Below are 17,400 nucleotides of genomic sequence, written 5' to 3' on the forward strand. Positions count from 1 at the left end.
GGGGCCGGGCCGGAAGGCGCTCAGGGAGGCGGGGAGGGCGGGAAGCGCTCAGGGGCGGGGCCGGGCCCGGGCCGGAAGGCGCTCAGGGAGGCGGGGAGGGCGGGAAGCGCTCAGGGGGCGGGGCCGGGCGCGGGCCGGCAGGCGCTCAGGGGGGGGGCGGGGCCGGGCCGGCAGGCGCTCGGGGGGGGGCCGGGCCGGCAGGCGCTCAGGGGGGCGGGGCGGGGCCGGCAGGCGCTCGGGGGGCGGGGCGAGGCCGGCAGGCGCTCGGGGGGGGCGGGGCCGGGCCGGCAGGCGCTCAGGGGGGCGGGGCGGGGGGCGGGGCCGGGCAGGGCGGAGTCGAGGCGAGCGTTGGGGACTGTTTAGGCTGCTCCCTCAGAGAAGGACATTGAGGAGCTGCAGCAGGTCCGGAGAAGGGCAAGCAGGCTAGGGAGGGGTCTGGAGAACAGGGCTGGGGAGGAGCAGCTGAGGGAGCTGGGGGTGGTGAGCCTGCAGGAAATGAGGCTGAGGGAAGACCTTCTGGCTCTCTACAGCTCCCTGGGAGGTTGGAGGGAGATGGGGGTCAGGATCTTCTCTCTAGTATCAGGTGAGAGGATGAGAGGAAAGGGCCTGAAACAGTGCCAGGGGAGGCTTGGGTCGGAGATGAGGAAGAATTTCTTCGCTGCCAGAGTGGTCAGGAATTGGCACAGGCTGCTGAGGGAGGTGGTGGAGTCCCCATGCCTGGAGGTGCTGAAGACATGTGTGGTCATGGCACTATTGGGATGTGGCTTAATGGCCAGGGTGGTCTTAGGTCACTGGTTGGACTCGATTGGAAAGGCTTTATTCCAGCTGAAACAATTTTGTGGTGCTGTGATTTTTATCCCTTTCCCCCTGCCCAGAGCACTTTTCAGCCTTCTTCATCCTTTTCCTCTCGCAGAGGACTTCTTTCTTTCTCCCCTCCAGGAACTGGGATGCCCCCAGCCTAAGAACCCACCACAGCATTTGTTAACTGATTATACAAATCCAGTTTATTCAGGCATTCCACAGAAGACAAAGCCCTCAATAAAAATCAGGTCACTTTTTAAACACATACAGGGACTGGGTATGTCTCATACAGAGTATCAACATCATACATGGTCTTTGCTTTGTTATCTCTAGGGGAAAAGGAAGATAAGCAATTTACACTAAGCTCAAATTCCTTTTTTTTTTTCTTTCCTGATTTGCTGCAAATATAAAAGTTCATTTTTTATTGCTTTTAAAATAGAATTGAAGAGGCTGAAAGAGACCTTAGAAATCATCCAGCACGATCTAATCACTGTTGCTGTTTCCCCATTTCCTAATGAAGGAAAGCTCAGTTCCCTCCCCTCCTCAATTCCAAAACAAAGCCCTTAAAGAACTGAGAACTAAACTAACACAGCCACCAGTTAAAAGACCACTTTTAAAGCAGTGATGCAATCCAAGGCCTGACTGTTCAGAAGAACTTTAAGGAGAAGTAAAAACCAAACACAAACCCGGAGTGACAGGCTGCTGCTGGACAGTACAGGTCATTGAAACTTTTCATTACTGAAGCAATTTCCACATTTTCAGTGGTGAACTGCAGTCAGGGCATGAATGGATGCAGGAGTGGCTGCTCTAGCCCCTCCAGCAGTCCTGTCAATACAACCACCTCCAGCCAACCTGCCTTGTGACTCCCACCTCCTAGCTGGTAACTCTTTTTAACCTCCACAATGAACAGAGACAGAGGACATCTCTCAGCCAAACCATAAACACATCAGTAAGTGAAGAAGGATGCTTCAAAACCCTGCTTCATAAGCAAGGTTTGGTAGAAGACAATAATTAAGAGACAAAACCACAACACAATATGTCAGAGGTGTCCCAAGCACTAAAACTTGAAACATATATCCCCCTCGTCACCTGAGATTGTTCACATTTTGCTAACTGCCTAAAAATTAGCAACTCAGATGTCTGTTCTAGAGTTTTAACTTGGGGTTGTCTTGCACTAAGAGCCCCTGCAGTAACCTGAATTACAATGTAGGACCACAAAGGGGAAAAGCCACACCATTAGATATGGGGGGGGGGGGGGGGAAAACACCCCAAACAAAAACCACCCCAAAATACCCCAAACAACAACCAAAAAAAAACCACCCAACCCCACCCAACCAAAAAAACACCACAAAAAAACCCAAAGAAAATCCCAAACGAGACACCCAATCAACCAACCCAAAACCAACCCCCCCCCCAAAAACCCACCAAAAAAAAAACCCCAACCAAAAAAAAAGGGAAAAAAAGAACCCCAAACACAAACAAACAAACAAAACAACCCCCCCACCCCCCCCAAAAAAAACAAAACAGAAGTTATGTTAACTCCCTACAGTGATGGAACCCAGGTGAACCTGGCACTCCAAAGTTGCTGCTTAAGCACGTCATGGGAAGGGTCTGAGCTCTGTGCAGACAACTGGAACACCCTCCTGTGGTCTCAATCTGTTTAGTGACTAAAAATAACATTTCTCCCGCTGCTGCCTGAAGTCACAATATTCACATCAACAACAACCTGACCCCCAAAAAAAACCCCAAACACACAGGAAAGAAGGAAATCCCCAAACTTGCAGTATGCAAAAAACCAACCATCAGAGCGTGGTGCTGCAGGGCTCTGAGCAATGAAACTGCCATTGGTGGCAACTGCAAGGACCTTCCCCCTCCCCAGCCCCCCAAAAACCAATGCACAATGTTCTTTGTTCCATGTACACAGAATATTCAGCCGGAAGGTCACACAAGGTCCACTTAGAGTTCATCTTTGCAAGTCTTCTCATCAGGGAAGCAAAAATTTAAAGGTAACTATTCTGGATTAAGTGAAGACCACAGAGTGAAGAGGCTGATACCCAGATTCTTCTTTCTTGCAAGTAAGCACACAGACACTCAGCATGCTAAAGAACTGGAAAAGAGAGAGAGAGAGATTTAATTGAGTTCTGGCTGCATTTTCTTTAGAACAATGGAATTAAGCAGGTTGGAAAAGACCTCAGAGATCACCAAGACCAACCTATCACCCAACACCATCTGATCAACTCAACCATGGCACCAAGTGCCTCAGCCAGGCTCTTCCTAAACACCTCCAAGGATGGGGACTCCACCACCTCCCTGGGCAGCACATCCCAAGGGCCACTCTCTCTTGCTGGGAAGAATTTCTTCCTAACATCCAGCCTAAACCTCCCCTGGCACAGCTTGAGACTGTGTCCTCTTGTTCTGGTGCTGCTTGCCTGGGAGAAGAGCCCAACCCCCACCTGGCTACAACCTTCCTTCAGGGAGTTGCAGAGAACAAGAAGGTCTCCCCTGAGCCTCCTCTTCTCCAGGCTGAACACCCCCATCTCTCTCAGCCTTTCCTCATAGGGCTTGTGCTCCAGACCCCTCCCCAGCTTTGCTGCCCTTCCCTTCCCTTTCAGTCATCAGACCCAAGGTTCATTGGACCTTTTCACCATAGCAGGGGCAGTCTTTGCATACTAAAAAACACTGAGGAAACACATCTAAAGAAAGTGACTTTTTGCATTACAGCAGTAGCTCCAGCTAGACTTTTTTTCCTCTCATTAATTTAAGACACATTAATTCCAAAGTTATCTTACTGTGGGGAAAATATAGAGATGATGACAGGCAAGGTCCTGGTGTGAGGGTTCATCATGAATAGTAATGGGATGTGTAAAGGGAGTGTAGAACTCACCACTTCCACAGAGGGAAGGGAAATGAACAATGCTAAGGCCATGAGATCAAACAATCACCTCCCTGCTAGGGCCCAAATGAAAAGGGAAGTTTAATTAAGCCATGGGGATGACATTATCTGGACAGATCCTGGCTTCTGCATTGAGCTCAGGAGCAGGATGTTAAGCTGTACAGAGTGTTCTGCCCAGGTTCAGGTTACAGCTGCTCTTAAACAGAGGCCAGACAAAAACAAACTGCTTTGCTGTAATTAAATGGTTCAAATCTGTGTCAATGAGGAACAGGTTGTCAACCTGGGAGAAGAGGGAACAAGGACAAACCACCAGGTTCAAACTGATGGGTCAGAGCTTCACCAAGCTGTGCTGCTGTTTCTTGGAGGTGTCAGCTGTGATGAGTTTGGTCAAGGGAGGTGATTCTCCCCTTCTACTCTGGTGAGACCCCACCTGGAGCACTGTGTCCAGTTCTGGAGCCCCTAGTGCAAGGAGGATCTGGACAGGCTGGAGCGTGCCCAGAGAAGGGCCAGGAGGAAGAGCAGAGGGCTGGAGCTGCTCTGCTATGAGGACAGACTGAGAGAGTTAAGGCTCTTCAGTCTGGAGAAGAGAAGGCTCCCAGAAGACCTTCCTGTGGCCTTCCAGTATCTGAAGAGGGCCACAGGAAAGCTGGGGAGGGACTTTTGAGGGTGTCAGGGAGTGATAGGACTGGGGGGAATGGAGCAAAACTAGTAGGGAGATTCAGATTGGATGTTAGAAGTTGCTCCCCATGAGGGTGGTGAGAGACTGGCACAGGTTGCCCAGGGAGGTGGTGGAAGCTTCATCTCTGGAAGGTTTTAAGGCCACTCAGCTTATTGTAATACATACCAAATGACCAAGATGGATTCTCTGTTTACTCTCCATACCAAGAACCCTTACAAGCATTTTGGATCACTCCCCTTATTGCCAGACAGAAATGGAGACAGCTGAAATAAAGTGGGGGACAGAATACTGGGTCTAATTCAGAGCCAGAAAAAGGCTGTAGACTAACAGGACGTAAGAGAAGAGCCTCCAGATCGAAGGGCAAACAATGTTCCATCAGGAAAGAGACACAAATATTTACCTTCACAATAGCAAACCCCAGGATTACAAGCATAGCATAGCTGAAAACGCTCTGCAGGCCAGACTCCAGCTCCTCTGCACAGCCCTGCCAGGAAAGAGAGGTGAAAATAAGTTAGAATACAGCCCAAATTAACATCTATTTTTATCCTTTCTTCCTCCCTGACCCTTTAAAGGAAGAAGGACCTCATAGCATCTGCATACCTAAGGTCTTCCATGCTTGTCCTCCAGACCTCCTTCTGCTTAAGGAAAGGCACTCACAAACTAATTCACTTACATGTGCTGCTTCTCAGTCTTATCTAGCTGAGGTCACCTAAAGAAGTGCCCAAAACTCAGAGCCAGGAAGACCAGCAATGGTATGTCTAGAAGCCAACTTATGGGCAAGTATCTCAGGCTGAAGAACCTGGCACTCAGCTCTTCATTCACAGTCAGTCCTACTGAGTCTCTTCCCCTCCCTCAGTTCTGTTTGAACTAGGTGCCCACAGCTAGTGCTCTGGCCTTGCCATGGTGATTCTGTGGTAACATGAAATGGAAGCGTTATCATCAGACAAACAAGACCAAACATCAGGCTGGTGTCCCAGCATGGTGTAGGAGCTCTCACAGAACACAAAGAGAGAGTTGTTAGCCATTGGGATGTGCTGCCCAGGGAGGTGGTGGAGTCACCATCCCTGGAGGTGTTCAAGAGGGGACTGGACGTGGCACTTAGTGCCATGGTTTAGTAGTCATGAGGTGTTGGGTGACAGGTTGGACTTGATGATCTCTGAGGTCTCTTCCAACCTTATTGATTCTATGATTCTAAAGGAAATGTATAGGGAGAAAAGGGTTTGGGAGACCTAGGGTTAGATAAGTTCCAGCAGGAGTAGGGAAGCAATTCTACCTCTGTACTCAGCATTGATGAATCCACACCTCAAATATAGGGTTCAGGTTTGGGCCCCTCACTCCATGAAGGACATTGAGGTGCTGGATGAAGCATGTCCAGAGAAGAGCAACAGAGCTGAAGGGTCTAGAGGACAAATCTTATGAGTAGCACCTGAGAGAACTGGGGTTGTTTAGTCTGGAAAATAGGGGGTTGAAGGGATACCTCCTCACTCTCTACAGCTCCCTCAAAGGAGGTTGGAGCCAGGTGGGGTTGGTCTCCCTTCCCAATGAACAAGTGATAGGACAAGATGAAATGGCCTCAAGTTGCACCAGGGGAGGTTTAGGTTGGACCTGAGGAACAATTTCTTCCTCTCCCCAACCAGGGCAGCAGTGGAGTCCCCACCCCTGGTAGGATTGAAAGGCCACACACAGATGTGTAGCTGTGGTGCTGGGGGCCATGGTTCAGTGGTGACCTGGCAGTGCTGGGTTAGCAGTTGGACTGGATGATCTTAAAGCTCTCTTCCAACCAGCATGATTCTATGCTTCTATGTTATCCTTAAACCCTGCCTGAAGCACTTTTCCTCATTGGCTCTGTCTGTTTCAGAGCACAACCATGTTCTGTCTTTAAGGAGTGGAGAAAGAGAGGCTCCTTGATTCTCCTCAAAGGAACTGAGGAAAACTCCACACAGGATTGGATTGAAATACAGAATACACAGGAAGATTAAATGGAAGCGCTACTCATAAGCTACATGCTAGAGTGCAAAAGCATACTGAATGCACAAAATGCATAGCCTGGGCTTAACACAGAAGCCCACTAAGCCAAAGCTCTCCCAGCCTCCACCAAACCAGGCCAAAAATTCAGGCCTCAAATGCCCCCCCCTTGCCCATACTAAGCCTCTCTGCACCCTCATTACTGAACCCTTGTGACGCAGCTGTAATTTGGGTCGCCAGCTTCAGGACCCTGCCAAGGCTGCTCCAGACCAGGCTCCCACATGTTAGCAAGGATAAGGGAACCAGCCAGGAAGGGAGGAAGAGAGGGAAAGGGGGGAAAAGAAGAGAAAGGGGGAAGGAACAGCTTGTGCTGTCCCCTTATAAAAGCTAGCTGCAGGCATTCTGGGAATGAAACAAAAATCACGCTTCCCAGTCCACCTCCCGGACCTATCTCTGGACCTCCTGGAGGTCCTCTCTATGGTTCCTTAAAGGCACCCAGTCTCAAAGCCTGGCATGGCTCCACTGTGAACCTGTGCCCTTCATCCTCACCTGTGTATTGAGCTCCTGAGGCTGGTCCAGACGCCCTGTGCAGTTCCTCAGCTCCTGCCTGCAGCAGCTCAGGGGAACGCTGTTGTTACCGGTGGAATTGAACCACTGGGTGGTTGTCCAGTCGCTGTAGTTCTTCACCCCACAACAATGAAGCTGCCAAACACAACACAGTCTCAGGCACGTAGGAAGACACACAAACATAGATGCTGGATGTGAGGAAGAAGCTCTTCAGCATGAGGGTGGTGAAGCCCTGGAATAGGTTGTCCAGGGAGGTGGTTGAGGCCCCAGCCCTGGAGGTGTTTCAGCCCAGGCTGGATGAGGCTCTGGCCAGCCTGATCTAGTGTGGGGTGTCCCTGCCCATGGCAGGGGGGTTGGAACTGGATGATCCTTGTGGTCCCTTCCAACCCTGACTGATTCTATGATTCTAAAGTTGAGTTGGACCCCGCTCAGGAGGGCAAGGTCCATCTCCTTCCATACATTACTCCCTCCTGTGCCAGGTTACACCCAGCCCAGGAGAGGGTGGGCTAAAAAGAACCTAGCCCCCAAACAAAGAGACCTGACCCAAGTCAGCAGACAGGCTTGGTGCTCCCTCCCAGGTGGAGGGGTCCCCAGGTCCAAGTCTATTCCACTTCCTGTCCACAGCCTATTTAAGGGGAGCCATTTCCTGTCTCTCTCTCTTGCTCCTGCCCTCCCCTGCCCAAGATGCTATTCCATGCAGCTCCTGCTGCTGCTGTAACCACGTGGTGGGGCCTGCTCCATGCTGCCCCAGACTCCTAAGGACTGCATCTAAAGAGAATCCACATTGCACCCAGAGAATCCTTTGCCAGCTGAGCCTGGCTTTGTATGCATTTTTATTTACCCTCTTTCCTTACCCCTTTCTAACCTTCCTTTCACTCAAAAGCTTTTCATGTCTGGTCAAACCTACCTTTCTTTTCACTTCCAAATCAGTTCAAATCTGTTTCTTTTGTAGTTCTACCTCTCTTTTCTCCTGCCAAATTTGCTTTCCCCTACTAGGGAAAAAGGGAGAGGGGAGGCAATCTGGGTCTGTTCCACTTGGGCTTTTGGACTCTGGGAAAGCTTAAACCACATCACCTCCTTGTTCTCTGTGGAAGCTCCAATACTAAAGCAACAGGCTGTGGGACAGAGTCTTCTCTGTTTTACAGCACAGGACTGTCAGCAGCAGTCACTCATGTGAGCTCATTTGGGTTGATCCAACTGGCAGTGTCTACAAGGCCATTCATCTACAGCTTCACAGCAGGAGCCCAAGAAGGCCAAATCTGCAAATGGGGAACACCCTCCGTGGCCTTGGAGAGGCTGAACCGCTGCAGGGCCAAGCTCCAAGATACACCCATAAAGATCTACTTCCCCTTCTTTGCCAGGCAAATTCCTTGGCAAGGGCCCAGCTGTTCTTTTCTCAGCAACTCTCAGGTCAGCCAACATATTTTCTTACCTGTTCTTGCAAGTAATCCACAACAGTAGACTCAGGATTCTTCCCATCGTATCTCTCAAAGACTGAGCTCATCGTGCCTTGAACATCAGTTTTTACCTGTTCAGGGAGAAAAAACACACCCAGATTGGTTTAGGTGAAGTGTCTGTACCTACAAATGCAGTATGCTGGACCAGGCCAAGGTCAATGGCATGAGGTTCAACAAGGCCAAGTGCGAGGTCCTTCACTTGGGTCATAACAACCTCATGAATGATCCAGGCTTGGAGCAAAGCGGCTGGAAAATGCCCAGCGGAAAAGGACCTGAGGGTGGTGGTCAGCAGCTGTCTGAAGATGAGCCAGGGGGTGCCCAGGTGGCCAAGAAGGCCACCAGCATCCTGGCCTGGATCAGCAATGGTGTAGGCAGCAGGAGCAGGGCAGGGACTGTCCCCTTGCACTGGGCACTGTGAGTACTGGGTTCAGTTTTGGACCCTCATCCCAAAGTGCTGGTTAAGGTCCAGAGAAGGGCAACGAAACTGGTGAAGAGTCATGTGAGGGACAGCTGAGGGGACTGGGGTTGTTCAGCTTGGAGAACAGGAGGCTGAGGGGAGACCTTCTGGCTGTGTACAATTCCCTGAAAGGAGGCTGGAGCCAGGTGGGGGTTGGTCTCTTCTCCCAAGGAACAAGGGATAGGATGAGAGGAAAAGGTCTCAGGTTGTGCCAGGGGAGGTTTAGGTTGCTCATTAGGAACATTTTCTTTCCAAATGGTCCTAAAGTATTTATTCCTAACATTTACAACCTACATGACTGCACAGTTCCATTTATCTGATCTGGTGGAAAGTGCACAGGTCTGGGTCCCCACCAAGCCAGGGGAAAACAGAACTAAAAAGCAAAGATGATTTAGGTAAACTTCAGGTAGCACTTGACAAGAATCACATCTCTGGATCAAAGTTTGCCTCCTCTGATGCAAAAGCCTTCCTCTGTGAGCATCAGGAACTGGAGATCGTTGCCAGGTTCCTAATGTATCCCACATAGGCTGATCCATGTGCTGGGTGGTGACATCCCCCCTCCCACTTGCCCCTGCAGACTGCAGGATGGATGGAGTGCAAGAGCACTGGATGTACTCAGCTCTGACAGCACAGGACCTGTTCTTCCTTTCAAGTTAGCACAGAGAAGCTGATTCTCCACTCACCTTTTCTCTGTAAACAAATCCCAGGACGAAAGCAGATACTTCAGCAACAAAAATAACCAGGATAATAGCCAAGAACTGAAATTAAAAGAGAGAGAGAAACTCTTAAGGAAGAACTCCACAGCTTTTGAACTCCACAACTGCACATTAATTGATCATGCAAAGTTATCCTTATCTGCTCTTGTCTTTACAATCAAAATTGGTCCAGAAAACAATTTAGGAGATCACTGTGCATGGCTGGGACAGAAGCTCCCCAGGACCTGTGCCCAATGCAGGCAGCATCCTGAAAGCTGCTGTGATGTGAGCTGCACAAAGAAACACTCCACAAGGTGGCCAATCACATTTGCATAAATATGAGAACTGAAGTCAGCTGAAAAATAGATGGGAAGCAGCTCTGTGTGAAGGACCTGGGAGTGCTAGTAGACAAGGTCACCATGAGTCATCAGTGTACCCTTGTGGCCAGAAAAGGCCAATGATCTCCTGGGGTACATGAAGTAGTGTGGCCAGCAGGTTGTGGAAGGTTCTCTTCCCCTTCTACTATGCCCTAGTGAGGCCACAGCTGGAGAACTGTCACCACTTCTGGGTTCCTCAGTTGAACAGAGAGAAGGAGTGATTGGAGAGAGTCCAGGGGAGGCTAAAGATTCTTAGGAGCCTGGAGCAGCTCTGTGAGGAGAAAGGGTTGAGAGCTCCTGGGGCTGTTGAGCCTGGAAAAGAGCAGATCCCCAGAAGGGATCTGGGCAATGCTCAGCAAGAGATAATGGGTGGAGGGGAAGAGGCTGGGGCCAGACACTGCTCAGTGATGCCCAGGGACAGAGCAAGGGGCACAAAATGGCCCCCAGGAGGTTGGATCTGAGCAGGAGGAGAAAGTTGTTTGTTGTGAGGGTGCTGGAGGGCTGGAGCAGGCTGCCCAGAGAGGTTGTGGAGTGTCCTGGTGTGGAGAGCTTCCAGCCCCCCCTGGGCACTGTGCTGCTGGGCAAGCTGCTGGGGGTGCCCTGCTGGAGCAGGCGGGGTTGGACTGGGTGATCTTCAGCCTCTACCATTCTGCAGTTCTGTTTTGCTTGCTTTGGAAATTCACATCTGCCCCTTCACCACCAGCTTTCTTCTCTAAAGTGACTGCTCTCCACACTCACCTCCAGCAAGGCAGCCAAGGCAGAGCCACAAAACTGGCCATGGCTGTGGGTGTTTTGTTTCCTCAAGGCACAACTCATCATTTAGCCTGTGCCTTGCTCACCATCAAGCAGTGCCTCAAATATAACTCCCTTGAAGGAGCAGTGCTTCAGCATGGAATGATCTTGTACTTTCTGTTCTGTGCACCCTCAGAAGCTCTAGAGGAGCACCTCCCATATCACCCAACAGGTTTTTGTTTGGGAAAGACCTCTAAGATCAAGTCCAGAAGAGAATGAGGGTGGTGGTGAAGAAGAGGACGTGCAGAAGCGGGCAACACTCACCAGACCCAGGCCAACTCGAGACTCCCGGAAGGTGGCACAGCAGCCAATCAACCCAATGATGAACATCACCAGAGCCACACAAAGGATGATCACAGCTGGCAACAGAGCATACTTGTCCTGCAGAAAGTTGTCATAGCTCTTGTAGGTGTTGATGACATACCCTCCCACATAGCCGAGACCAGCTGATGCCGCCTGAAATGCAATAGAAGGAAGTTAATGACAGTTATTTATTAATATACACAGAATACACAGAATAGACCAGGCTGGAAGAGACCTTCAAGATCATCGTGTCCAACCCCTCAACCAATCCAACACCACCTAAACAACTAACCCATGGCACCAAGTACCCCATCAAGTCTCCTCCTGAACACCTCCAGTGATGGGGACTCCACCACCTCCCCAGGCAGCCCATTCCAATGTGCAATCACTCTTTCTGTATAGAACTTCTTCCTAACATCCAGCCTGAACCTCCCCTGGCGCAGCCTGAGACTGTGTCCTCTTGTTCTGGTACTGGCTGCCTGGGAGAAGAGACCAACCCCCACCTGGCTACAACCTCCCTTCAGGGCGTTGGAGAGAGCAAGAAGGTCTTCCCTGAACCTCCTCCTCTCCAGGCTAAGCAACCCCAGCTCCCTCAGCCTCTCCTCACAGGGCTGTGCTCCAGACCCCTCACCAATTTCATTGCTCTTCTCTGGACACCTTCCAGCATCTCAACCTCCTTCCTAACCTGAGGGTCCCAGAGCTGGACACAGTACTCGAGGTGCGGCCTAACCAGTGCAGTGTACAGGGGCAGAATGACCTCCCTGCTCCTGCTGGCCACACTCTTCCTGATGCAGGCCAGGATGCCATTGGCCCTCTTGGACCACTGGGCACACTGCAGGCTCATGTTCAGCCTACCATCAACCAGCACCCCCCGGTCCCTCTCTGCCTGGCTGCTCTCAGCCACCCTGACCCCAGCCTGTAGCACTGCCTGGGGTTGCTGTGGCCAATGTGCAGCCCCTGGCACTTGGATGTGTTCAATCTCCTGCCCTTGGCCTCTGCCCATCTGCCCAGCCTGTCCAGGTCCCTCTGCAGAGCCTCTCTACCCTCCAGCAGATCAACTCCTGCCCCCAGCTTGGTGTCGTCAGCAAATTTACTGATGATGGACTCAATGCCCTCATTCAGATCATCAGTAAAGATATTGAACAGGCTGGGGCCCAGCACTGATCCCTGGGGCACACCACTGGTGCCTGGCTGCCAGCTGGCTGTGGCACCATTCACCACCACTCTCTGGGCTCGGCCCTCCAGCCAGTTCCTAGCCCAAGCACCTGCCCAGGGAGGTACACATGGACCAACCTGGAACACAGCAGTCAAACAGTTCACCTGTAGAAGCAATGACTAGAGCATGCAGACACTCAAGCTTTAACCCAGAGAAGGCAAGTGAATCACTCCTCTACCCCTGAAACACCACCAAGGTGAATGTGGGACTCTCCTGACACGCATCAGCCACAGCCTCCCCATACCCAAGACCACCTACCCTCAACCCAAGACCACCTACCCTCAACCCAACACTGCACTTGAAGGAATCAACTCCTGAGATGGGCACCACAGGGATGAGCTGCTGGTCTTGGGGGCTTTTTCTGGGTTTGAGGATAAAGAAAGCCTCGACCATTTGGCTCTGGCAGCAGCTTTAACCACTGAGGCACAAATGTTCTGGATCTCAGGAACACAGCCCCTCCTTTCCCTGCAGGAAACAGATTGCTCTGTCCTCTCAAGCTCTCCTCCAAAAGGAAGTTTTGCAGGTTGAGGCCAACAGAGTGCACCAGTGACAACTGCCCTGCAAGTAACACTGATAAGACTCAGCAGTGCCCTGCCAGGGCCTCAGCAATGGCTTGAAAAAGGTCCCTGAAGAGTTGCAACAGCTCATCCCTGCTCTGCAGTCCTGTAGCAGAAGATGACATCTGTACAATGGAAGCATGGCCCATAACCATGTTCTGGAAGCTGGAGGGAGACCAGGCTGTTTGTTTTCCAGAGGCCTCAGCTGGATTTCATCATGCAGCTCAGGAGCAGTTCACTGCTTCCCTCAGTGCTGCACGTTTCAATTCAATCAAACACTCCTCACACTGGAGCTAGGACTTGCTAATTCCTTCACCTCCTTTGGCTTCTTCCCCTCCAGCCAGGTCTGGTTCCTGCCCTCCAATTACCTCCAAGCACAGGGGAGATATTTCAGACAGCTCTCACGTTCCTGGACACTGCTTGTAGTTTGAAATTACCAGGATCAGCTGCACCAAGAGATGAAACCAGGACCAAACTAACCCTTAGAGACATTTAGCACATAGAACCACAGACTGGTGAGGCTTGGAAAGGACCTCTGGGAGATCATCCAGTCCAATCCCTCTGCTCAATAAAGGGCACTCACAGCAGCCTGCCCAGCAGCACAGTGCCCAGGGGGGGTTGGAAGCTCTCCACACCAGGACACTCCACAACCTCTCTGGGCAGCCTGCTCCAGCCCTCCAGCACCCTCACCACAAACAACTTTCTCCTCCTGCTCACATCCAACCTCCTGGGGGCCACTTTGTGCCCCTTGCCCCTTGTGCTGTCCCTGGGCACCACTGAGCAGAGTCTGGCCCCAGCCTCTTGACCTCCTAAAACAATCTCAAACACATCTAAGATTATATACAAGGTTGCCAGGGTAATCCCAATAAATTCACACTAGAAATCGTTACTGACTTTTGCCTCCTGCTTGAAGTCTCCTTCTGGAGAGTTCAGTGCAGAACAGGATCCAGCAATGCAGGGTAAATAGAACAGAATTAACCAGGTTGGAAAAGACCTTCAAGATCATTGAGTCCAACCTATCACCCAACACCATCTCATCAACTAACCCATGGCACCAAGTGCCTCATCCAGGCTCTTCCTAAACACCTCCAGGGATGGGGACTCCACCACCTCCCTGGGCAGCACATCCCAATGGCCAAGCTCTCTTTCTATGGAGAACTTCTTCCTAACCTCCAGCCTGGCACAGCTTGAGACTGTGTCCTCTTGTTCTGGCACTGGTTGCCTGGGAGCAGAGACCAACCCCCTCCTGGCTCCAACCTCCCTTCAGGGAGTTGCAGAGAGCAAGAAGGTCTCCCCTGAGCCTCCTCTTCTGCAGGCTAAGCAACCCCAGCTCCCTCAGCCTCTCCTCCCAGGGCTGTGCTCCAGACCCCTCCCCAGCTTTGTTGCTCTTCTCTGGACACCTTCCAGCAGCTCAACCTCCTTCCTAAACTGAGGAGCCCAGAACTGGGCACAGGACTCAAAAGGCTTGGCCCGGTGCAGCTGGCACAAACCCTAGGGCAGGCAGCCAAGGGGTGGCAGGAGGTTGGTAGAGAAGAACCAGTTCACCTGGCCTGTGGGTCCCTGCCACTCCCTGCCCGTTGCTGGGCTCACCAGGGGTGGCCAGAACAGCCGCCTAACCCCGGCACTTCTGCCCCAAACATCCCCGACTGACTCATCGGGGCTGCAGGAAGTGCTGCTGGTGTTTGCTGACAGCACTGCAAGACAAAGGAAAAATGGAGAGATAAGGCAAGTGGAAATTTTGCAGGAAAGCCCCTGCCTGCAGCTGTGTGACAAAGCTGGCCCTGTCCCTGCTGTCCCTCCCACAGCTCGCATCCTTCAGGCGCCCCGCACCAGCGTTACATGCTCTTCTCATACAGAACCCCAGAAAGGAAGGGGGTGGAAGGCACCTCCAGAGATCAAGCCCTGCTAAAGCCTCCCTGACAGAGAGCAGAGGTCTTCAGTTGTTTGTGAACAGCCAGCTCCTTGCTGGGGACAGGTGAGAAGAAAGCACAGCTGTAACAACCTGGGTTCTCTAGACTGCTGCTCAGGCAGCTCCTGGGCTGGGTTACTCATGGAGCTGACTTCCCAGAATTATCAAATGGTTTGGGTCAGCAGGGACCTTCAAAGCTCATCCAGTCTGACACCCTGCAGTGAGCAGGGACTCTCTGGGCTCAGCCTCCAGCCAGTTCCTAACCCAGCTCAGTGCTGCTGGCCAAGCCAGGGGCTGACAGCTTGGCCAGCAGTTTGCTGTGGGGGACGGTGTCAAAGGCCTTGCTGAGGTGCAGGCAGACCACATCCACAGCCTGCCCCACATCCACCAGGCAGTCAGCTGGGCATAGAAGGAGATCAGGTTGGTCAGGCAGGACCTGCCCTTCCTAAACCCATGCTGGATTAGTTAGAGCACTGAGAAAAAATGAAAGCTCTTCAGAACAGGGGAAATTCACCAAACTAATGTGCTCAGGAAGACACAGCCTCTCCACAGTGAGATAACACAGCTCAAAAGATAAGGCCCTTTTTTTTTTGCCACATCAGTAGGGGACTTTCCCAGGGCCAGCTCTAACATCCTCCACAGCACAGAACTTGGACCTGGCTTGACTTTGCCCCATATCATTAACTTCTTATGGGCAAAGGAAGATAAAGAGTATTTATCTTTGAAGGCTAACAGCAGTTGTTTCCTGCACTGAACTACTACAAATACACACTCAGTATCCACACAAAGACTCTCTGAACTACTCCCCTCAAGGTCTTCACATGACCATCAGCTCTCAGAGGTGCTTTAGTTCATTTTTAAGACTTGGGGGAGGGGAGGAGGGGGGGGAAAAAAGAGCAAAAAACCCCCAATCTTTTTTCTTCCCCCCGCCCCCCCCCCCCAGTACCATTGCACAGTAGTGATTTAAGTCAGAGCACCTCTAACCCAGCACAACACCTGATGTATTTGAAGGGCTTTGCTTGTACCTCCACAGGTAAATCTTCTGCTTAAAAGGGTTTGCACAAGGTTTCCTCCATAAATAATTTGTTCTGTTACCCAGCAGCCAGCATTCATGACAAGGGGAATTGCTCCTCCTGGCCCCCTCGCTGCTTTATGGTGCTGCAAGTTGGAGCAGGGCCAGAGGAGGCCACAGCAATGCTGGCAGGGCTGGAAGGGCTCTGCTGGGAGGCTCCAGCCTCAGAGAGTTGGCCTTGGGCAGCCTGGAGGAGAGAAGGCTCCAGGGAGACCTTCTGGTGGCCTTGCAGTGCTTCGAGGGGGCTGGAAGCAAGCTGGGGACAGAGTTTTGTGCAGGGCCTGTTGTGAGAGGCCAAGGGGTGATGGTTTGAAGTGCAAGAGGGAGATTGAGAGTGGAGAGAAGGCAGAAATGTTTGAGGCTGAGGGTGGTGAGAGCCTGTGCCAGGCTGCCCAGAGAGGTGGGAGATGTCCCCATGCCTGGCAGCATCCCAGGGGAGGCTGCTTGGGGCTGTGAGCAGCCTGCTCTGGCTGGGGATGTCCCTGCTGACTGCAGGGGGGTTGGACTGGAGGAGCTTTGAAGGTCCCTTCCAACCTGAAGTATTCTGTGATCCCCTAAATTTCATTCTTCCCATTCACCACCAGTTTTCCAGGTCCTCCCTACCAGTTCCAGAGTCAAGGTGGTTTCTAGTGACTTCAGGGGGAAACAAAGGCTCTGAGCACTTCCCAGAAAGCTGCTTTCCTTCAGTGCTGCCATTAACGACTTCACAACTCCCGTTTACAACTCCACTCTGCCTACACACAGCACCCTTTGTCCTGACTGCCTCCCTTGGCCCGAGGCAGAGCTGTTTTTCCCCCCACTAGCCATAAGGTCCACCATAAGTCACCACTTCCCATCCCACTTGCACAGGTTCCTCTCCTTCTTCCTGCCCCAGCCAGCTGGGAAGGACCTCCTGGCTTCGGCTGCTGTTTTCCCACCCTGCTGACAGTGTTCATTTCTCTGAACATTAAATCAGTTATGGACTCATTTCCCTCATCTGGCTTCATCCAGGACAGGCTGGGACCTTCCACCAGTGGCACAGAGATGCAGACAGGCTGCAGCATGCCCATCAGCCAGCCACACAAACAACAGCTGTTACAAAGGGACTGTACCCACCAAGTGCTGCAGCTTCTGCTTCATGGCCACCACAGGCAGAGAAGGAGCTCAGAGAAGGGTTGGGGTGGGAAGGAATCACAGAACTGTCAGGGTTGGAAGGGACCTCAAGGCTCAGCCAGCCCCAACCCCCCTGCCATGGGCAGGGACACCTCACACCACAGCAGGTTGCTCACAGCCACCTCCAGCCTGGCTGCAAACACCTCCAGGCAGGAGGCTTCCACCACCTCCCTGGGCAGCCTGTGCCAGGCTCTCACCACCCTCCTGGGGAACAACTTCCTCACAGCCAATCTCAATCTACCCACTTCTACAAGTCATCTGGTCCACCTCATGACAAGCCAGCTAGAGCTGCTTGTCCAGGAACATGTCCAGATAGCTTTGGAGTATCTCCAAGGATGGAGGTTTCAACACTTTCCTGGGCAGCCTGTGCCAGTGCCCTATCACCCTCACAGTGAAAAGGTGCTTCCTGAAGTTCAGAGGGAACCTCTGGTGTTCCAGTTTGTGCATGCTGCCCCTTGCCCTGTTGCTGGGCCACCACTGATGAGAATCACAGAAGTCTCTTCCAACC

The 17,400-nt window shown here is 51.9% G+C and overlaps 1 protein-coding gene across 1 annotated transcript in view; it reads right to left on the reverse strand.

Annotated features, from left to right (window-relative positions):
* Nucleotides 1-48: 48 nt before the first annotated feature.
* LOC104303044 (uncharacterized) overlaps nt 49-17,400 on the reverse strand; it is a 28,213-nt gene continuing 10,861 nt past the window's right edge. Inside the window, exons 2-9 of the mRNA XM_054178682.1 lie at nt 10,948-11,155; nt 9,503-9,577; nt 8,338-8,433; nt 6,888-7,040; nt 4,774-4,857; nt 3,919-3,974; nt 1,070-1,130; nt 49-294 (exon numbers count right to left, since the gene is read on the reverse strand). Of these exons, the coding sequence (XP_054034657.1) occupies nt 49-294; nt 1,070-1,130; nt 3,919-3,974; nt 4,774-4,857; nt 6,888-7,040; nt 8,338-8,433; nt 9,503-9,577; nt 10,948-11,155 (979 nt within the window). The remainder of the gene's footprint in view (nt 295-1,069; nt 1,131-3,918; nt 3,975-4,773; nt 4,858-6,887; nt 7,041-8,337; nt 8,434-9,502; nt 9,578-10,947; nt 11,156-17,400) is intronic.

The sequence above is a fragment of the Dryobates pubescens genome, chromosome Z (genome assembly GCF_014839835.1).
Source record: "Dryobates pubescens isolate bDryPub1 chromosome Z, bDryPub1.pri, whole genome shotgun sequence".
NCBI classification, from domain to species: domain Eukaryota; kingdom Metazoa; phylum Chordata; class Aves; order Piciformes; family Picidae; genus Dryobates; species Dryobates pubescens.